This window comes from Schistocerca serialis, chromosome 8, assembly GCF_023864345.2.
Source record: "Schistocerca serialis cubense isolate TAMUIC-IGC-003099 chromosome 8, iqSchSeri2.2, whole genome shotgun sequence".
In the NCBI taxonomy this organism is placed as follows: Eukaryota; Metazoa; Arthropoda; class Insecta; order Orthoptera; family Acrididae; genus Schistocerca; species Schistocerca serialis.
In genome coordinates this window covers 452,723,969-452,747,230 of record NC_064645.1, presented here as the reverse complement: position 1 = coordinate 452,747,230, position 23,262 = coordinate 452,723,969, and the positions used below count along the sequence as shown (strand labels likewise).

The following is a 23,262-nucleotide window of genomic DNA, read 5'->3' as shown; positions in this document are numbered from 1 at the left end:
ATGATTCACAGGTAGCAAATGCATTTAATAATCATTTCTTAAATGTAGTAGAAAGCATAGGGACAAAAAGGTCAAGAGCAAACTCACTGCTGCATGTTGAAAATGTAACTTTTATAAAATTCAATCACATGAATGTATCACCAACTTCTTTTGAAATTAAGAAAATTATACATTCTCTCAAATAAAAGCTCATCTGGTTTTGCAGGTGTCTCCAATAGAGTACTAAAAATTTTTTCACATGTAATAAGCCAAGTCTTATCTGAAATATGTAATGCATCACTAATTTAAGGCATTTTCCAGAGAGATGTCAGTAACTACTGACCTGTTTCACTGCTGACATTCTCCAAAATGTTTTAGATTATGATGTATTTTAGAATAGTACCACACCTCAGCAACAATAGCATCCTTAGCAAATCTTAGTTTGGGTTTCAGAAGGGTTGCTCTAATGACAATGCCATTTACACATTCACTTATCAGATTTTACAAGCATTAAATAATAAAATAGTGCTGGTTGATATTTTCTGCGACCTCTCTAAGGCATGTGACTTTGTGAATAACAGTATTCTCCTACATAAATTGACATTATATGAGATTGATGATATAGCAAACCAAAGAATAATGTCAAATCTAACTAAGAATGCAGAAAGTTGTAGATAGTAATTCAAGTGATATAGTCCAGACACAGAATTCTGAATGGGGATAAATCACATATGAGATTCAATCTTAGGTCCACTACTGTTTCTCATATACGTATACAATATTCTGTCTAGTAAATAAGCAGAATTAGTTCTTTTTGCAGATGACACTTGTAATCAATTCAATCATATGTAAATAAAAAGAAGAAATGGTAAACGAAGTCCTTAAAAGTACCATTGACTGGTTTTCTGTGAATGGTCTCTCACCCAGTTTTAAAAAGACACAGCATCTGCACATCTAGAGGAGCTACACCAATAATTATACGTGTAACACATGGTGAGGAAATAATAAACAGGGTGGAAACTTCGAAATTCTTAGCAGGCCATACTGATGAGAATTTAAATTGGAAAAAACACCTTTTGGAACTCCTAAAACAACTTTGTTCAACTGCATTTGCACTTAGAATCATTGCATATCTTTAGGTGACACAAATTAGTAAGTTTATGTATTTTGCATATTTTCACTCAACAATGTCATATGGAATAATATTCCGCAGTAAATCATCTTTAAGAAAGAAAGTCTTCATTGCACAAAGACATGTTGTGAGAATAATACGTGGTGCTCACCCATGATCATCTTCTAGACATCTGTTTAAGGAGTTGGGGATTCCGACTGCTGCTTCAAAGTATATTTATCTCCCCCCCCCCCTCCCCCCCCCATGAAGTTGGTTGTAAATAATCCACCGAAGTTCAAAAGGAACAATGAGGAACATAATTACAATACCACAAGGAAAAACGACACTCATTACTCCACATTAAGTTTGTTTTCAGCACAAAAAGGGGTGCACAATGCAGCAACAAAAATTTTTGATCACCTAACCAGTGATATAAAATATACGACAGACAGCAAAGTAAAATTTGACAACAAACTGAGAAAGTTTCTCCTTGACAACTCCTCATATTCCATACATATCTTATCTTTTTCCCTTTTCTTTAAAAAATAGAAATGTTCAGCAAGCAATCATATTTACAAACTAATTTGTGACGTGAATATAAAATGACTTGTTCCACACCATTACACTCTCTCATGCAAAATAATCAATGGAACATGTGAGTGACTAAGCGGGGTTTGAGTCCCGGTCTGGTATACATTTTTTTTGTCACTCGGGTAGTACATCTGTACCTATTACAGTTAAGATGAATTTCAAGAATAAATTTCAATATTTACATTATCAATGAAAATGACAATTTTTTTTAAATTTAATAATTGAGTAGATAAAAAATTTACTCACCAAGTGGTGGCAGGAGAACATACACAGATAAAGGTTAAGGAAATTTGCAAGCTTTTGAAGCCAGTGGATCCTCCTCCTAACGTAAGGGTTGAAGGATGAAGGGGGAAGGATGAAGGGGGAAGGATGAAGGGGGAAGGATGAAGGGGGAAGGATGAAGGGGGAAGGATGAAGGGGGAAGGATGAAGGGGGAAGGATGAAGGGGGAAGGATGAAGGGGGAAGGATGAAGGGGGAAGGATGAAGGGGGAAGGATGAAGGGGGAAGGATGAAGGGGGAAGGATGAAGGGGGAAGGATGAAGGGGGAAGGATGAAGAAAAAGGACTGGTGAGGTTTAGGGAATGGGGATAATTTGGGAAAGTCGCCCAGAACCCTGGGTCTGCAGAGACTTACTGGATGAGATGAGAAAGAAAGACTGATTGTTAGGGACTGCAACAGATGAGATTTGAGAACCTGAGAGCTTAGAGGTGAAAGACAGGTAATAAGCAAGACAGATTACTGACGAAACATCATGCATGAATTAGAGCAGAAAGCTAAGTGCATTGTATGTGGTAGAGGTTGGGGAGGAGTGGGGGAAAAGAGACAGGTCAGATTGTAAATGATATAGGAAACAAAAAAAAAGAACGAAGAAAGGAACAGTTAGTGAGAAGAAATGCCGAGTTCGAAGAAATTAATATAAATTAAGGTCAGATGGGTGGTGAGAACTAAGGACATGTAGTAATGCCAGTTCCCACCTGTGAAGATCTGAGGTGGTGAAACAGGCACCAAGGTTATGACAGTCATGTTGTAGAGCACGTAATGCAACAGGGTACTGCATGTTGCTAGTGTACACCATATGTCTATATCCATTCATCCTGACTGATAACTTGATGGTAGTTAAACCAATATAGAAGGTTGAACAGTGTTTACATAACTGTTGGTACATGACGTGTCATTGCAGAGGCCTCTCTCCCCTTGATAGAGCATGTTTTGCCAGTCACAGAGCTGTTATAAATGGTTGCAGGAGGGTGCATAAAGCAAGTTTTACAGTGGGGACTGTCACAGGAGTTGGTGCCATAGGGTAGGGAAATGGGTGCAGAAGAAGCATGTGGTCTTAACACGATACTGTGGAGATTGGGGGCAAGATGAAAAGCAAAATGTCGGGCAGAATGAATCAAATTTCAGGGCACAATTTTAGGAAGTCATATAGCCTTGTAGAGATAGCTGATTAATGCATACAATACCTCTGTGTGTGGGTGGGGTAAGTGGTTCTATGGACTGAGGTGTTAGTATCTGTGAGGGGCCTGACGTTTTATGGAGGAACTGTGTGAGAGTTTGTATTACAGCGATGGGCTCTTTATGGCAGACACTGTATGTAGAGCTGTCATACAGCTGGTATAGGACCTTGTTTATGTACCTTGTCTGCCTGGAGGATAATGATAAGAGTCAGTAGTTTTTAGGGAACAGAGAGCACAGATTTCTGCACAGGAAAGATTAAGATCATGTTGTAGAGACCTGAGAAAGGGTTGTGAAGCAATGCTGGATGTTAGGAATTCTTGAAAAGCTTGTAAGGGGTGATTTTTGAGGTAGTGGTGGTGGATCAAATTGGCATTGTGGTCAGGACTGTTCAACGAAGAGTTCAATGTGAGGCTTGCTGTTGGAAAAGTTTTGAGATTAGGTTGCAAAGCAATATTTCCAGTTGACATTACGTGTGAAGGAAAGTAGGTTCTTCACCAAAGCAGCACGATAAAATGCAGCTTTAGGGCTGAAAGTGAGACCCTATGGATAATTCAGAAGGGTAGAGTGCCTTAAATGAGAGGTTGAGAAAACAGTATTGATGTGGCTGGTTCTTGTGATCATGTTTTATCACTGCTCTGGGAGGCAGCTGTGGAGGCTGTGGGACATTAAGAAGGTTGGCCAAGCTGGGTTTGTAGGAAAGGAGTGGTGGTTCATGGTGTGGTATTTTTGGTAGTTGGAAAAAGATGGGAAGGTAAACACCTGTGTTCAGGTAGTTCAGAAGAAGGTGGGACAGTTTTTTGAGGTGAAGTCTGGCCTGTTGTTGCAGTTGAAGTTGGCTTGGCAGATCATATCATCCAAGGAAACATGAAACGCAAATAAATGCATAATTTTATAGATGGAGAGAAGTCTGGTGGAGTGTAAATTGGCAGATTAGGTATAAAGGTCACAGATTAGCCGGGTAAAAGAAAGATTACTGTATTGCCATCTTTTCTATGTCAAACATTCCCTCCAATACAGCCTTGGAATTTGAGGGAATCTTATTTGCTCACCTGCAGACTCTTTACACCAATATACCACCATTCCAACCTCTGCCTTTACTAGATGTAATTACATCACCAGCCTATTTGAAAAGCAGATTTCCCAGGCCGCTGCATTCAATCCTTGTAATGAAGATCCCTCAAAAAACAATTTAGGAGTACAACTTTTGTCACTCAGTGTTATTCTGGTCTTTAATATATTAATCAACTACTTCAAGAATGCTATGACTTCCTAAAATCATGCCCTGAAATGAGGTTCACCTTGTCTGACAATTTTCCCACCATACGTGAATAGCTTTTCGTCATTCTCCCAATCCCTGCAATATTCTTATCAGAACTTAAGCTCCTTCCGCATCAGTCTCCCTAACCCATTGCTCCTACCCCTGTGTCCCTACTGCAAGACTTGCCTTACACATTTTCCTACAACCACATATATCAGCTCTTTAATTGGCGAAACATACACTATCAAAGGGAGGGCCACCTGTGAAACAACACGTGTGTATTTGGAGTTGTGTAAACACTGTTTAGCCTTCTACATTGGTATTACTACCACCAAGTTATCAGTCAGGATGAATGGACACAGACAAAGGGTTTGCACTGGCAATATATAATACCCTGTTTTACAGCATGCTCTACAACATGACAGTCATGATCTGTGTGTCCATTTCACCACACCTGCCATCTGGATTCTTCTCCCATGCACTAGCTTCCTTGAACTCTGCTGGTGGAACTGGCATTACACCATGTCCTCAGCTCTCACTACCCACCTGGCCCTAATTTACATTAATTTCTTTGGTCTCATCATTGCTTCACAGTAACTACTACTTTCTTCATTCCATTTTAGTTTTCAACATCTTTTTATTTTCTGACTTGTCTATTTTCCCCTGCCACCCATCTCTACCATATACAATGCACCTAGCTTTCTGCTCTTATTAGCTCTTATGATGTTTTGTCAGTCCGTCTTGCTTATTCTACTACCTTTCATCCATAAACTCTCAGTTCTCAAATCTCATCCACTGCAGTTTCCAACAATCAGTCTTATGTCCGGTAAGTCTCCGCAGACCCAAGGTTATGAGCAAATTTTCCAAACTCTCCTTGTTTCCTAAACCTTGTCAGTCCTTTGTCTTCGCCCTTCTTTCTTCCCTTTCAACACTTCTGAAAGAAGGAGCCACCGGCTCCTAACAATTAGAAACTTCTTTACCCTTTATATGCATGTGTTCTCCTGCTGCCGCTTTGTGAGTAGATATTTTATCAATTGTTTTTATTTCAAAAAAGCTAAATACTAATTGTTGCTGTGAACCCTTCTTCAGGAATAAAATTATGTAATAAAGATTTACTCTCTCATTTTTTTGAAATGCTGAGGAAATAATAGAAATACAGAAAAAGGAATTGTGCCGTTTGGCAGTGGGATTATTAAATAAAGCATTTCTAAACATGTACATTTCTGTGTACATAGAAAATATCTGTGGTGGCTTTGCAGAATAATGAAGTTAAATACCTTATTTTTTATTGGCAAGAAAACAGTATCATCACGGAACTGAATAAAATCAATTCGGCTACAGAAATTATAGCATATCTTGTGGAGTAAGAGGGATAAGGAGGAGAGAGGGAGGGAGGGGGGGGGGGGGGAGAGAGAGAGAGAGAGAGAGAGAGAGAGAGAGAGAGAGAGAGAGAGAGAGAGAGAGAGGACCATCATAAATTAGGAAATAACATCAAAAAAAGTTTAGCTTATTTTGTTGGGTATAGTTCAATTGCAAATAAAAACATTATAATGAGCATTATATGGATGAAAACGGTGTAAAATTTATTCAGTACAAAACTGGAGGAAATACACTGTCTTCCATCACAAATATGAATGTTGGGACACCTTCCAACAACAGATGTTATTTTCCATCCCTCTAGTATTTGTACAGCTCATTACAATATTCAACCAACAACTGTTGCATGTTAGCAATTTCAAAGCCATTCGGGGATTTCCAATCTTCTTTACACTAAAGCATCTACATCTTCATTCACACGTACTCTGCAAGCCACTGCATGGTGCATGCCTGAGGGACCCCCATACCACTGCAACTGGTTTCCTTTCCTCTTCCACTTGAAAATAGAGTGAGGTACAAACAACTGTCTATATGTCTATGTAGGAGCCCTTATTTCTCTAATTTTATCTTTGTGTTCCTGTTGTGAAATGTAGATTGGCAGCAGTAGAATAGTTCAGTAATCAGCCTCAAATGTCAGTTCTCTAAATTTTCTCAATAGTGCTCCTCGAAAAGAATGTTTCTTTCTCTCCAGTGGTTCCTATTTGAGTTCCCAAAGCATCTTGTTCGAACCTACGAGTAACAAATCTAGCAGCCCGCCTCCGAACTGCTATGACACCTTCCTTAAATTTGACCTGGTGTGGATACCAAACATTAGCATCCTATATGACATCTCCTTTACAGGTGAACCACTCTTTTCTAAAATTCTCCCAATAAACCGAAGTTGACCATTTACCTTTCCTTCCACAATCCTTACCTGCTCTTTTTGTTTCATATTACTCTGCAACATTACACCTAGATATTTAATTGACTTGACTGTGTCAGACAGGGGTTAGTTACCATAGCAACTTTTGTTACTGAAGTTAATAAATCAACCAAGAAGGCTAGGAGAGTGTTTCTGATAGAAAGAGCAGATAAGCAGTGACAGAAGCTGTCTATGAAACCATTCAAAGTGGAGCTAGTGCAGAAGCTCAATGACGATGGCAAAGACAAGCATTTTGAGTTTCATAAAATGGCCTCCCCGATTACCAGATCTCACTCCATGCGACTTATCTGTGGGGACACATTAAAGATTAAAGATCTGATGTATGTACTGCCTCTACCACGTGATGTAGCAGAGCTCTGGGAGAGAATATGGGAAGCGGCTGCCACAGTCGACGATGTCATGCTGGGATGGGTATGGCAAAAATTCGATTACCGTATTGACATCTGCCGGGTCACTCATGGTTGAGCTTCTCTTCAAAATGCAATATACAGGACATCTGTACAATGTTTAGTTCTTGTGCAATAAATAATTGAGAGTGTTCCCAGACTTTATGTATGCCCTGTATGCTCCATAAATCACTAAATATCTTTTGAGCTTTCTACTTAGTATTTCTGGCAGCTCTCAGTTGTAAGAATAATTTGAGCATGGTAAGTTTCCTGGAGAGCCATAAATCCAGAGACGTTACGAATACTCCGACAATTTACTGATAAAATTTTTGACAGTTGAAGAGTCTTTACTATGAATGTGGTCTGGTTCCACTATCTTTGAGTCACCCGGTGAGTGTTCAGAGAACCTCAACTACCATCCAACCAAATAACCCCCACCCCCATGGGTGCTCCAAAAGTACTCTGCTAGCCAAGTAGCTGCTTCCTTCTTGTAGGCACCTGTGACCTATCAAAGACAGTCCTACAGTTCCCCATCCAATAATGTAGGTCCAGAAATCTGCAGCCAAGATTATCACAGAGCCAGTGAAGTTTTTGGCTGAGATATTCTACTTAACTCCATACCAAAGAGCCCCGACAACTCTGGGAATAATGCTGCAAATAATGAGCTGTGCTTGCAACTACCACATGAGGCCCCCAGCCTCAAACACCTCTGCATTAGTTGACTGCTATGACATAACCAAGTGAAATGCTTTCAGACTCTACATAGCTTAATGCACAAAGTATTACACCATCACAAATTTTTCAAATCCAAAGTCATTCCTGCATAATTTTCCTTCTGTGTTTGGTAATATGTGATGCTTAATGTCTTACACAAAAAATATATTAAATCAAAGTATTAAAATTCTCAATAAAATAAAGCAAGCACACCATGTGTGTACTTAGCAAAAGTGACACACTTATGAAACTCACTCTCTTGTCCCATCCACAAATCATCATCCCCATTGAGAGACCCATTCCTTTGTAGTTGTACACCATATTGGCCATCAGTTTTGAAGCAGCTGCCACAGAGATGCGTTCACGGTTACGTAATTCATACATGCGGCACTGTTTTGCCAACACTCTGTCCCAATACACACAGTCAGCTGCACCTCCAGCCAAAGTACCAAGCAAATAATCATTTATCTCCACAATCTTCTTCATTGTCTGTGATCCTGTAAACATGTATTATACAGCAAACTTTCATTCTATGTATTATGGATATGGTTCTAGTTAACACTGCATGAATACTGAAAATTATTTTACAATAAAAGAAAAATCTCTAATTCTACTACACAGCAATTAGAACACGTGTCATTTGGAAGAAAAATTATTGCTGAAGGCTGACTGACTCCTCTTATGAGAATCTAGAGATATTTTGTAATACTACTTCAGAATCACAAATATAATTTATGATAACTGTGTAAAATAAATTTACAATTTTACTTCTCTAGACAAAAAGCCTCTAAGGATATCTGTGAATACATTGGCACCAAATGGAAAAACACTCGTCTTAATCACCAAAATAGTTTTATTTATCATCACATGACAATTTGGAAGAACCCCATCATGACTGATGACTACAGCCCACATTTTTTTATGTAACTGCCCAATATTTTCCTTTGCTCCTATGCACATGAAAAATTTAAAGAGCACAAACTGTGCTGTTAGCATTGACATTTTATTTTATCATAATATATTTTTACATATTTCACTTTAATCAGTAGTTGCATGTTTTAACTTTACTCTACATAAAATTGCATATTACTGCTTTTTTACCCTCCTCCATATTTCCCCCACACTGTCAGTAAAATGTTCCCTTAAAAAAATATCTGAATCTGATCTGTCATAAAAGTTGAAAATAGAAAGAAATTATCCCTAAAAATCACAACAAAACATTGTTAAGGATACAGGGGACTTATAAATGGTGGAAAACTCAAAATTTTTTATCACTTTATTAAATTCTATACTCTTTCCTGATTACACTGATATATACATTACAGGGTTTCAAATGAAAAATGACCTACATATACCAAATTTTAAAGTTACGGTCATGTATGCCACCACACCCCCTTTATTTCTGTTACAGAAACCAATATTATTTCGAAAAGAACTGAACTTTCTGTTCCCAGCAATTATACGTATGATACGTTGTGTATGTTGGTAACAGTGCAAGTTTCTAGTGTATGTATATGATTATCTTTGCTAGTATTTATTTTTGTTTCACTGAAGCAAATTTTATTGAATGTTTGTTGCCCAAGTGCTACATATATCTGTGAAAGTACAAATCCTTTAGTGTGCAATAAATACCAACTATGCCACGCATCAAGAAATTCAATAAAAGGAAATTCCATGGTAACCAGTTCACAAACAAAGCATGCCACACCATTTAAAGTAACCTATGTATCAGTTCTTGAGGGAAGAAACTCCCATTGACACGCTTCCGGGTGATTCAAATTTTTGTGTTAACAGTGATACTGTTTGTAGTGGATTTGTTGTTGTTTATGCGGGCATCTTAACTTCTTTGATAAAAAAGGGCAAAATGTAAGTATTAGTGGAACCAGGGACATTACTGTTGCACTTGATGACATGGCAACGTCGAGGACATAGTTCCTTGAATAGTGTTTAAGTACTACTACTCTGAAGAATGGAAAAGTTGTTGATGTTGAGTGCTTATTTAAGTACTGCCACACCTGCCATGGTAACACTGAAGGACATATTGAACATCAGTGTTCTAGGAATTATGATGGTTACAGTGGAGTTATGGAGTTTGATGGAGCTCTACAAATATTTCAGAGGTCGGTGCCTGTTTATAACGTTAAATATGCGAAGTACCTACGCAATGGGGACTCTAAAAGCTTTCAATAAAATTAATGAGTTCAGTGTTCATGGTGATACCTTGGTAACAAAACTGAAGTGTTGTGGACGTGTGCAAAAGAGGATGGGTGCTAGACTGAGGAAGCTACGAAGAGAAATTAAAGTTGCTACCCGATGGAAAATCTCTGTATGGCCAAGGCAGATTGAAGAAACTGAAATAGAGCTCCTTCAGAGTTATTATGGACTGGTCATTAGATGAACTGCACCTCTGAATGATGTTACAGCTATGAGAAAAGTTGTCCACAGATGACCACCCTGTTCACAGACTCTACCCTAAAGGAGCATATTCTTGGTGTCGTTACCAAAAAGCAAAAGAAAGTGGTCAAATATACCTCCATAAGTATTCTCTTCTTGAGCCTGTTATAAATGAAATAAAACCAATTTTTAGAGACCTGAGTGACCCTATTTTGCTTACTAAGTGTCTTCATGGGGGCACTCAGAATGCAAATGAAAGTTTCATCCATTGCATATGGGAAAGATTACCCAAGAATGTTTTTGTAAGACTAAATACATTAAAAGTTGGTGTACCAGATGCAGTGATATGTTTCAATGATGGAGTGGTTGGAAGGTTTTAAGTCCTGAGAAATTTAGGCACAAAATGTGGCTCTAATATGGAAGATCAATTACTTGCATGTGACAACAGTTGCATGAAGCTGAAAGATTCACTCTTCAAGTTACCAAAGAAGCAAGAAGTACCAAAAGGATTGCCAAGAGGTTGGTTGGTTTAAAAGAGGGGGGAAGGGACCAAACTACAGGGTCATCGTTCCCTTGTTCCAAAGGAAACAATGTCACAAGGGTGAGAATAAGACAATGAGACTTACAGCACAAAACAGAATGAAAGGAAAAACCACAACAACGACTGAAGGGCAACAAACACTTAAATGGACAAAAGGGGACAAGAAAACCACAAAGACGCAAGAAACAAGTAGGAGGAGTTACAGCAAGAAAACAGGTTACCATCGTTGGCTGACCATGAGGATAAAAAAAGGAAAAGCCAGCCACTCTGCAACACATTAAAACCTCCACCTTGAAAGCACTAGGGTGGAGGAAACACAAGGACAAAGAACATGTGCTAAAACTTAGAGCAAATGATAAAACTCACCTTGATGAATGAAAAGTAAAACTAAAGCTGCTATTTACGCATTGTCACCCAACAAGGTAGGGTGCTGGGAAAGTTAGAAGTCCACCACAGAGCAGCTAAAAGTGGGCAGTCCAGCAAGAGATGGACGACCGTTATTCATGAGCCATGGCGATACCGAGGTGGCTCCTTGCGACGGAGAAGGTAACCATGTGTCAGCCATGTATCGCCAATGCGGAGCCAAGAGAGAACCACAGAATCCCTGCGAGAGGCATGCACGGATGTCTTCCACACATTCATAGTTTCCTTAATGGCATGCAACTCTTGTGTGTACTGAGGTTGTGTCATTCGGTCTCCCAAAGCTGCAAAACCTTGCGGCACAATACTGAAAGCAGGTCAGTTTTGGAGAAGCCGATCTCCATAAGCGGTTTAGCCTGTTTGACCAGCTTGTCAGCAAGTTCGTTGCCTGGGATTCCAACGTGACCTGGGTCCAGACAAACACCACTGAACGACCGGACCTTTCCAGGGCATAGACGAACTCCTGGATGGTCGCTACTAAAGCATGACGAGGGTAGCACTGGTTGACAGCTTGTAGGCTGCTCAAGGAGTCAGTACACAAGAGAAATGACTCGCCTGGGCATGAGCAGATGTGCTCAAGAGCACGAGATATGGCCACCAGCTCTGCAGTGAAAACACTGCAGCCCTCTGGTAAGGAGTGCTGTTCTGTATGTCCTCCGTGAACATAGGCAAAGCCAACATGACCATCAGCAATCAAGCCATCAGTGTAAGCCACTTCATGGCCCCAGTACATGTCAAGAATCGAGAGGAAGAGACAGCAGATAGTTGCAGGGTTAACCGAGTCTTTAGGGCCATGTGAAAGGTCCAGGCAAAGCCGCGGCCTAGGTGTACACCAGAGAGGTGTTCGTGAATGAAATACAAGTACAGGTGGTAAAGGCAAGGGCTCTAGTTCGGAGAGAAAGGATCACACATGAGCTGCAATTGTAAGCCCTGACCTGGGCCGCCGCAAAGGAGATGAACTGACGTGGGTGGGAAAAGGAGACAGTAATTCAGATGTGCAGGATAACTACAAATGTGTGCAATGTAACTGGAGAGCAATTGCGTACCCCTAACCTGCAATGGAGGGACTCTGACCTCCACCAGGACACTGGTCACCAGACTCTTCATAAAGCTACTATCGATAGGCGAACACCACATTGGTGCGCTGGGTCGAGTAAACACAATGTTGAGGGTGCCACAGAACCATAAACCACGCTCCCATAGTCAAGGTGGGATTGAATAAGGGCTCTGTAAAGCTGCAGCAGCATAGGATCTGCACCCCCAGTTGCTGTTGCTCAAGCAGCAGAGGGCATTGAGGTGCTCCCAGCACTTCCACATAAGCTGACAGAGGTGAGGAAGCCAAGTCAATCAGGCATCAAAACCAGTCCTAAGAATCGATATGTCTCCACTACGGTGAGTGGATCATCGTTAAGATAAAGTTCTGGTGCTGGATGAACGGTACGACGCCGACAGAAGTGCGTAACACACGACTTTGCGGACGAAAACTGGAAACCGTGGGCTAGAGCCCATGACTGCGCCTTGTGGACAGCACCCTGTAGGCGTCACTCTACAACCACAGTACTGGTGGGGCAGTATGAAATGCAGAAGTCGTCTGCATACAGAGAAGGTGAGATGGACGGCCCTACAGCTGCTGCTAGACGATTAATGGCCACTAAAAATAGAGATACACTCAATACTGAGCCCTGCGGGACCCCATTCTCCTGGATTTGGGGGGGGGGACACTATGGGAGGCACCAACTTGGACACGGAAAGCACGAAGCGACAGATAATTGTAGATAAAAATCGGGAGCGTGCCTTGGAGTCCCCACTCATATAATGTGGCAGGGATATTATGTCGCCAGGTCATGTCATCCGCTTTTCGTAAATCATGAAAGACGGCAACCAGGTGTTGGCGTCCGGAAAAGGCTGTTCAGATGGCAGACTCTAGGGACACACGCTTATCAGTGGTAGACCGACCCTGGCGGAAGCCGTCCTGTCATGGAGCCAGCAGGCCACGTGACTCCAGGACCCAACCCCACTGCCGACACACCATACGTTCCAGCAGCTTACAAAGAACATTGGTGAGGCTGATGGGTTGATAGCTATCCACATTAAGTTGGTTTTTACCAGGTTTAAGTACCAGAATGATTGTGCTCTCCTGCCATTGCGATGGAAAGACACCATCGCACCAGATCCGGTTGACGATGCTGAGATGTCACTTGTAGTCAGATGAGAGATGTTTAATCATCTGACTGTGGACCCGATCTGGCAGAGGAGCTGTGTCGAACAATGTGCAAGGGCACTGAGGAGCTCCCACTCTGTAAATGGGGTGTTATAGGGTTCACTGTGGCCTGTAGCGAATGAGAAGACATTCCATCCAGCATTAGAGGGTGCGAAAGGCTGGGGGGTAGTTCTCTGACAGACACACTCGAGCACAGTGTTCAGCAGTCGCGTTTGTGTCTGTAGATAACAGGCCATTTGATGTTACTGCCAGGGACACCTGTTGGGGTCTGGTACCCAAAAAGACGTCTGATCTTCGTCTAGACTTGGGAAGGTGACGTATGGCATCCAATGGTCGACACTCATCTCTCCCAACACTCCTGCTTCCGTCTTTTGATATGCTGACGAACATGCGCACGGAATCACTTAAAGGCAATGAGGTGCTCCAGGAAAGGGTGCTGCTTATGCTGATGTAGACCTCACTGGCGCTCCTTACTTGCCCCAGACTTCTGGCAACCACCGAGGGATCAACTTTCACTGGGGCCACCCTAAAGAGCGAGGGATCGTGTTTTCCTCTGCAGTAATAGTTTTAGTCACCTGCTCAACCATCACATTGATGTTACCATGTGGGGGAGACTAAACGTTGACCGCAGAGGTGAAAGTTTCCCAGTCTTCCTTTATAAAACCCATCTGGACAGGCGTCCATGGGCCTAATCCTGGGGCAGACAGCAAGATGGGGAAGTGGTCACTACCACACAGGTCGTCATGTGCTTTCCACTGGATAGACGGGAGAAGTCCTGGGCTGCAAATGGATAAATGAATGGCCGAGTAACTACCATGAGCCACTCTGAAATGTGTGGTGGCCCCAGTATTTAAGAGGCAGAGGTTGAACTGAGACAGTAGTTTCGACACCTCTACCTTGGCCAGTAAGCACAGTGCCACCCCACAAGGGGTTACGGGTGTTAAAATCTCCCAATAGTAGGAAAGGTCTAGGAAGTTGATCAATCAGTGCAGCTAATACATTCGGGGATACTGTACCATCTGGAGGAAGATATACATCGCAGAGAGTTATTTCCTGCATCGTCCTTATTCTGACAGCCACAGCTTCAAGAGGGGTTAGAAGGAGCACAGACTGGGTTTAGGACATAAACGCAATCTCCACCCGACACATTGTTATAGTCACTACGGTTCCTGTAACATCCCTTATAGTTGTGGAGCGCAGGGGTCCGCATTTCTGGGAACCAGGTTTCCTGGAGGGCAATGCAGAAAGCAGGTGTAAAGCTTAAGAGTTGCCGTAGCTCGGCCAGGCGGTGGAAAAAACCGCCACAATTCCACTGGAGGATGATGTCATTCTGAGAGTGGGAAGGCATGGAACATTCGATGAGGCAGTTTACACCTCAGAGTCACCTGCTGACACTGACTTACTGCCTGAGCAGTCTATATCCATTGTGTCTGAGGGCCCAGCAAGATCTAGGTCCTCAGCAGACGCCAGAATCTCCACCCTATTCCTAGATGCAGAGCATGTAGATAGCAGTGGTGTGAGTGCCACCACAATTTCCTTGGTCTTAGGGGTCTTCTTTTTTGACTTTTCTCACTGCCCCTGGGTTTCTGTGGCTGGGAGGGGGTCACTGATTCAGTCTCCGGGATTGAAGATGGTCATGAAGCTTACGACCAGCTGCTTTTGGGCACTTCAGCCACGGGGAGGGGGGATCTTTCCCATTAGCAGAAAGCTAGGAAGGGAGTGACCCAAGGGACCCCTTCCTGGCAAGAGGAACCGAAGAAGACTTATGATTCTCCAGCTGAGGAGAGAAGTGGGGACTGGTGTTCCCAATGGTTGGGGGGGTGGGGGGGGGGGGGGGTGGCCACCAACAAGGGGGTAGGTGTAGCCTTCTGGCTCTGAGAGCCGACTGGAATTCGCGGAACTGATGGGGCTACAACTGTTCTCATAGTGGCAGCGTATGAGGTGGTCAAAGCCACAGGATGTAGGTGCTTATATTTTCTCTTAGCCTCAGTGTAGGTCAGTCGGCCCCTCCTTGATTTTCCTCTCTTTCTGTAAAATGCTGCTGTTTGGCGAGCAAGATGAATGATGCTCTCCGCAGTTGACACAGATGGGAGGCGGGGCACATGGATTATTGGGATGTGATGGACGTCCAGAATCTCGACATGTGACGCTGGAAGTAAAGTGGGAAGACACATGGCCAAAACTTCCTGCAATTAAAGCACTGCATCAGGGGAGGGATATACGGCTTGACATCACAGCAGTAGACCATCACCTTAACATTCTCAGGTCAAGTGTCACCCTCAAAGGCCAAGATGAAGGCACCGGTGGCAACCTGATTATCCCTTGGACCCTGATGGACGCACCGCATGAAATGAACACCTCGCCACTCTAAATTGGTATGCAGCTCATTGTCAAATTGCGAAAGAAGGTCCCTGTGGTAGATAATACTCTAGACCATATTTAAGCTCTTATGTGGCACGATGGTAATAGAAACATTCCCCGCATTGTTACAAGTGAGTAAAGTCCCTGACTGAGCAGAGGATGCTGGATTTGTGAAGACTGACCCAGATCGCATTTTCCCCAAACTTATCATCTAAATACTCTACAATAAACTGTGGCTTCATCAAAACAAAGAAGTAGTCAGTTCTCATACATACGAGGTACTGGGATAAATAATGTTTGCTGCCAACCTTAGCCTGGCGTTCCTCCCATGGTGTGGCCAGGGAGGGGAATGATTTAGACTCATACTTTCTTGCACTGTACTGAGACTTGGAACACTCAGCGACTGCTGCTGATTGATCACCAGCATGTGATGATGTGGTACGCTTCATCACACGTCATCTGCCCTGATGCCACCCACTCAGACCAGGGGCCCTCCCGACGGGCACCACCCAGCCGCACGAAATGCCACCTGGCAGGATGGCCATCGCTAGAAGCCCCAATGCCCCAGGATGACAGGCATCTACCCCTTGGCATACGTGGGGAGTTAACGGCGCAGACATCAGCAGAGCAATCCCTGTGTTGTCAGGGGGTTACAACTAACAGGGTACATGGAGGCCCCACCACAATGGACTGGCTACCGTGCAGGATATGAGGTGCAAAGAAGTCCATGGTCATCGTTGGCGCAAAAAGCGGCACTGCACAGTGCATGGTGTCCTCGCCCAAGAGATGGAGAATGAGCTGGATTGCAGAGAGACAATGAGAAAGTGGGCTAAAGATCTCAAGGCACAATGATCACTATGCACCATGTAAGGGGCCCTTACCCAATTGGCTCACTCTTCGGGAAAATTTTGAAAAATGGAGGTCAAACCCTACAGGAGACCATCACATAAAGGCCTAAACATGAGAGACTCCTTTTAGTCGCCTCTTATGACAGGCAGGAATACCTCCGGCCTATTCTCTTCCCTGGACCTGCAGGGGTGACTGCCAAGAGGAAGCTTGAAGATGATGAATGCTGCAGGATGAAGACTATGCTTCAGGATTGTTCTAAGGCACTGTTTAATTGGACTCATATCTTCAATCGCAATTTCCCGCAAGTTGTATTTTTCAGAATTCAGGTACAAGTATTTCCTAAAGTTTATAAAGCATTGCTCTAATTATTTCATAGCTTGCTTTGATCTTTGACAGCAGCACCACTCTATCAAAGGTGAGGAAGAGAGTGCGAGTGAGCACCGAGCAGGAATTTACCCGTTTCATTTCACAATGGACAGCAATGACACCCTGATCGGAGAGGTAAGATTGGATTTCGGCCTCTGTTAGACCGCCGAGCAGCCTGGTGTAAATTACACCACAGGAAGAATTCGAAGTTCTATGGGCCTCAACACGAACAGGGTAGACGTGGAGAAGCAGGGCAGCAAGCAGTTATGCTTGAGGATCGGAAGTGGTCTCCAAAAGCAAAGTGCCATTCCGTAAACGAGAGCAGGATTTCACAGGGCCAGCAACGACATGAACACGTTTCTGAATAATAAATGGATTTACCGTGGCGAAGAACTGACCGTTTTCAGTGCGGGGGACCACAAGGAACTGTGGTGTAGCGGGAAGGGTCTTCGAATCATTAGCCTCATTACGGTTATGTTTCATAGACGTTGTTTGGGAAGACGACTGACTCATTGCGTGAAAATCCCCCACGATTGCCAGGGTCTCCTTCCAACTGGGGGCTCCCTTCACAAGGGGGCGCATCCACCTTAGGTGGTTGTTCACACCTCAGGTCACACCTCCCAAACATCTGACAGAGGGACCAATTGGTAATTTGGGAAGGTTGCAGCTCAGGCAATCACTCCTCTCTGGGCCTGGCATGTACCAGGGGGGGAGGGGGGGATACGTTCGAACCCTACCTGTTGACCCAGGTCTGGGAATTATGCGTTACCCAGTCACCTGTTATGCGTCAGATGCGTGGGCCGGCCTTCGAGAGTGCACAGGGAGGAAGAAGAAAAAGAGAACCTCAAAGGCCAAAGCAGATGAACGAGAGGAGAAGGGAAACTAAAAAGGAACAGGGAGTGAAAAATAAAGGTGAAACTGTTCTTATGTCAGAGACATACAATGCAGAACATTCCCAATAACAGCCTAGACATGTTTCCCAAAGGAGGAGAAAAAGAATAGCAAGAGGATAGACAGGCAGCACGGAAGGGAAAAACCGCTGTAACAGCTGGGCCCCTGCGGTTCCTTTAATTTGACCTTGTGGTGAGCATAAATATTCTAACAGTACTTAGGAATGGACTGCACAAGCTTTCTGTTCAGTCTTCTTTATGAGCCGTGCTAAACAATTGCAGCACTCTGCCAATAAATAGTGATCAACCACTCACCTTCCATACACAACTGGCCTTATGTACTTGTTCCATTTCACATGGTTCCAAAATGTTACACCTAGACATTTAATTGATGTGACTAGGTCAAACCGCATACTGTTAATACTATATTCAAATGTTATAGCTATGGCGACCCTTCCCATCTGCATTAGCTTACATTTGTCCAAGTTTAAAGTGTATTGCCATTCATCACACAAAACGGAAATCCTGTTAAACTGGTCATTAACACCAAGCCCGAGCACAGATCACGTTACAAAACTTCTGCAAAACGTCAGTGTGCAGTAGATTAGGCCACACTTGCACAGGCCACAGGAGCCAGTTAATGATCAAAAACTGCACAGCTTTTGTAGAACTATGTAGGCATCTGCCTACCCAACTGTTGGTTGATGCTGCCCTCTGTGATCTGGTTATAGCATTAACTGGAAAGAAGCAGGAAGTGACACAGAGCTGCTACAGTGACAAACTGTGCCATTCTGTGTACGTCGCTGTGAGAACTGCACAGGTTTCATTCGTTTTTGCCATTTTACTAAATCTTCTCTCAAATATTTCTTGTTTTTGAGCGAGCACAAAAGTTTGGAATCTCTAGAGGAAGAATTTAATTATTTCGGTTCGGAGGTAATATCTGAGTGTAAAGCATACAGAGAACGTTCATATTCACGTACACTGCTTTCTAGCAAAATTTTCTTTGCTGTTATTGCAACAATTGATAGTGCTGGTGGGGTTTCATTTATCATACAACTTATTCGTCTTTGTCTAACCTGCCTTGCAAAGGAATTTGATGATGAGGCTCCAGCAGGTTAGATCTTGTTCAGTCAACCAAATATGTCCTTTGCAAAACAGTTGTCTGCATATCCAAGGAGGAGGTAACGAAGTTCTCAAGAGAAACTAATTCCTGCCAAATTAGGCTGGAAATTTGCTAATAATCAGCCTACTGTGCCACTGTTAAAAAAATAAAAAAAGGAGAGTACGAGCAGCAGATGATGAGAATCTACCTTCCTGTGTGTATTTTCAATCTTTTCCCTCAATCTATGGTGAAACTTGGAAATTCGAAAACCAACAAGAAAATTTCAGTACTGACACATGACAGTGTTTCTAGTACACTTCTAGGGAGGGGGGGGGGGGGGGGGCAATCCAGTGACAGAAGTACGAAGGAAATGAGCTGGTCATGTCATGAATGTACTATCACTCTAAACACCTGAATCCCTGAAAATCTTTCACAATGAAACTAATCACCCGCAAAAACTGAAAAATATTTTTTTGGTAACAATTTTTTTTAATTACTATTGTTTAACAAAAGATAATTAAGAAAAAGTATGTAAAATAAACCTTGAAAATTGCTCTTTTGCAACATGCATTTTTCTTTATGATACATCAAGTAAGCACTTACCAATGACATTTTAAAAAATTTCATGAATGATTGGTTTTTCAGTCCCACAATGTATGTAAGCAGTTAGACCTCTAAGTATTAATTCCCGTACAGTCAATGACACGATAACACACTATTGTTGACGTCATCAACTACTAGTCTAAGACTGCTGCGCACTATATGACAGATTGCATTTATACACTGCAATCAATAGTGGTCTATGCACATTTCCCTGGGCTCTACTGGTGCCACCACTGTATTGGATGAACACTAGCTGTCAAGACAACATACTGGATTATATCACTTATTCAAGGATATACTCTGAAAGCTCAGATTTTTAACAGTCTACAGTTTCATAATATGCCTAATGTTTCCCAGAAATTAGAATCTGCCTGTTGGTCTGCCAGATATCATGTAAAAAGGATGAGCTGTGTTTCATGTAAGTAGTTCTTGCTAAATCCGTGCTCAAATTGAAACTATTTGACAACTGAAAAGTGAATCTGTGGCTATTACAGCAATCTCAATGAATACTCTCTACTAATTACAGAATAAACCGTTCATAATAGTTACTTGTTTGAGTTGACTGCAACTATTTCATGCAGGTTTAGGTAAAAAATATTCAGCAGCTTCTTGCTTTCTACCATTTTACAGTTTCCAACAATTTCTCAGAATGTAAACTGAAACTTAACACTAGACTTGTGCTGTATGCTTCCAAAGCAGATTTCCTTGTGAAGGATTCTATCTATTGAGTCTTCTTGTGGACCCTAGACTCTTTTGGAACTAATTTAATTTACATTGGCATAACATTTCAAAACATAAATATTGTAACACTAGCATGGGCTCAAAACTTTCATAGTTAGATGTACTAGTGAGTAATTATTATGCAAAAGTACCCCACAAACTCAAAATCAGAACTAGAAACAGGCCAAAACACAATAATTAAAATTTATTTCAAAGTGGATTATCACTATTTAAGAAGCCACATTACAGCTCTTCACAGTACATTCTCATATCCATCTTAATCGTGACTTACCAATGTACTGGCCACCAGTTGCACGAGAATCAACAGCAAGTACCACACCCCCTTTGTACATGAAACCCAATGTTGTAGTTCCATGGTCAAAATGAATTTTCATGCTCTTCCCATGTTCATCTTTGGTAAATGCTTCTATGTCTTCCACTGGCTGCAAACAAGACACTGACTTAAAGTTGAATCAATTGTGCAATTACCGGAAATGGGCAGATTCTCTCTCGTGGCATGATAGCCTTTTGCATATCACCGTTTTCCTATAAATAGATACCTCTACATACATACCTCACAAGTCACAAGCATGGTGGAGGGTACCTTGTTCTATTACTCACCATTCCCTTGCCTGTTCCACTCACCAATGGAGTGATAGAAAAACATCTATCTGCCTCCATACAAAGCCGACTGCCATTTGCCTCCAAATTAGCAAAAATTTATCTAACTATTCTTCACAGTCCTTATATGAAATGTACGTTGGCAGCAGTAGAACCGTTGTTCAGTAAGCTGCAAATGATGATTACCTAAATTTTCTCACTAGTGTTTTGCAAAAAGGACATCATCTTCCCTCCTGAAATTTTTATCCAAGTTTGTAAGGCATTTCCACAATATTTGCATGTTGACTGAACCAACCAATGACAAATCTAGCAACACTGGGCTAAATTGCTTTGTTGTCTTTCTTTAATCTACCCTGGTGGGGATTCCAAAAACTCAGATAGTGCTCTGGAAAGGGTCACACTGCGGTTCTGTGTGGGGTCCCTTTATAGATGAGCTATACTTGCATAAAATTCACCCAATAAATAAGATACTACAATCTGCCTTCCCTACAGCTGACCTTACAAGCCTGTTTCATTTCATATAACTTCGCAGCAATACACAGATTTGTAATTGACTTTACAGTGTCAAGCAGCGCCTACTAGTACAGTTGTTTGACCTACTCATCTACATCAACTCCTATTTCTCTATATTTAGCATGGGCCACCATTCATCACATGAAACAGAAATTCTGTCCAGGTTATCCTGTATCCTCCAATCACTTCTGCAACAGCACTTTCTCATCTACTACAAGGTTATCAATAAACAGTTGCAGACTGCTGCTCGCCCTACCCATCACATCATTTATGTATACAGAAAACAAGAACGGTCCTATGAACACTTCCGTGGTGGGGTACTCCTGACATTATACTTGTCTCTGAAGAGCACTTGCGATTTAGGACACCATACTGGATAATATTCCTTAAGAATTCTTCGAGATACTCGCATATCTGGGAACCTAATCTGTAAGCTCAGACTTTCATTAATAGTCCCTATTGGGGGACTGTCAAATGCTTGCCAGAAATCTACAAACATGTAATCTATTCCTCCATGGTTTGCAAGATATCACATGAGAAGGGCAACCCGAGTTTCATGAGAGAGACACTTCCTAAATGCATGCTGATTTTTTTTTTTATGTAAGCTTTTCCATCTCAAGGAAATTTGTTTTATCTGAACTTTGAATATGCTAAAGAATTCTACACCAAATTGATGTTAAGTACATCTACATCCATACTCCGCAAGCAACCTGATGGTGTGTGGCGGAGGGTACCCTGAGTACCTCAATTGGTTCTCCCTTCTATTCCAGTCTCGTATTGTTCGTGGAAAGAAGGATTGTCGGTATGCTTCTTTGTGGGCTCTAATCTCTCTAATATTAGCAAGTCCATTCTTTTACCCTTCTTATACTCAGGAGTCACCTGCACTTTTTTCCAATTGCTTGGGACTGCAATAGACAAGAGATCTGCAATAAATGCACACTGCATAGTGGTCCAGTGCTGAAGAGTACTCTGAAACAGAACTGGGACTCCACCTGGACCTGTTGACTTATTTGCTTTTCATGTTTTAAACCGCTTTTCAACACCAGGGATGCCTATTTCTATGGCATGCATGCAGGAGTCTGAATTTTGTTATTAAACCATGATGGTATTTTGCATCTCAGTTCAGTCACTCAGCGCATTCTTCTCCAAGAGTGTGGTTTACAATTAGTTCAAACTTTGCCCACAATTCCACTACGTCCATTGTAGTGGAGCTAAATGTTATCCATTCCTTGTCTCAGTCGGACAACAACAACTATCTGCTCATTCCACCACAGAAACTTCCCTAGGCTTCTTGGTGGATTCAACGAACTTCAGTCTCCACTTTCACTATTTTATGATCACTAATCGCTCTCTCTACACACACACACTTTTTGTCACACCTGTTTGTAGCTACAAAATCTACGATATTTCCTTTTTTGTTTTGTTTTTTTGTTTGTGGTTTTAGAGCGCAAAACGTCTATGGTCATTAGCGCCCAGCCCGTGACTTAGGAAAGAGGAAAAAAACGAAATTTAAAACCAGCAGCAATGGGAACAAAGTCATAAAATTTGAGAAACTAAAGGCAGAAGGAATGCTTAAAAATCCACTATAGAAAGGGGTTGGTTGTCCCGAAAAAAGCTTCAAATGACTGACGTCATATCACTGTCACTAATAAACTGGAGAACGCGGTCGACTGAGCGCGTGTCATCTGCTAAAATCGACGATAAATCAGGCGATAGCTGTAGACGGGAGCGTAACGGATTAAAATAGGGGCATTCAATTAAAAGGTGTCTGACCGTGCACAGCTGAGAGCAGTGGGGACAGAGTGGGGGAGGATCACCGCTTAAAAGATGTCGATGGCTAAAAAGACAGTGCCCTATCCGGAGT

At 42.2% G+C, this 23,262-nt stretch overlaps 1 protein-coding gene across 1 annotated transcript in view; it reads right to left on the bottom strand.

The window, feature by feature from the left end:
* Positions 1-23,262, bottom strand: part of LOC126416357 (proteasome subunit beta type-5-like) — a 46,749-nt gene that overhangs the window by 14,121 nt on the left and 9,366 nt on the right. Inside the window, exons 2-3 of the mRNA XM_050084038.1 lie at positions 20,557-20,707; positions 8,053-8,294 (exon numbers count right to left, since the gene is read on the bottom strand). Coding sequence (XP_049939995.1) covers positions 8,053-8,294; positions 20,557-20,707 — 393 coding nt within the window. The remainder of the gene's footprint in view (positions 1-8,052; positions 8,295-20,556; positions 20,708-23,262) is intronic.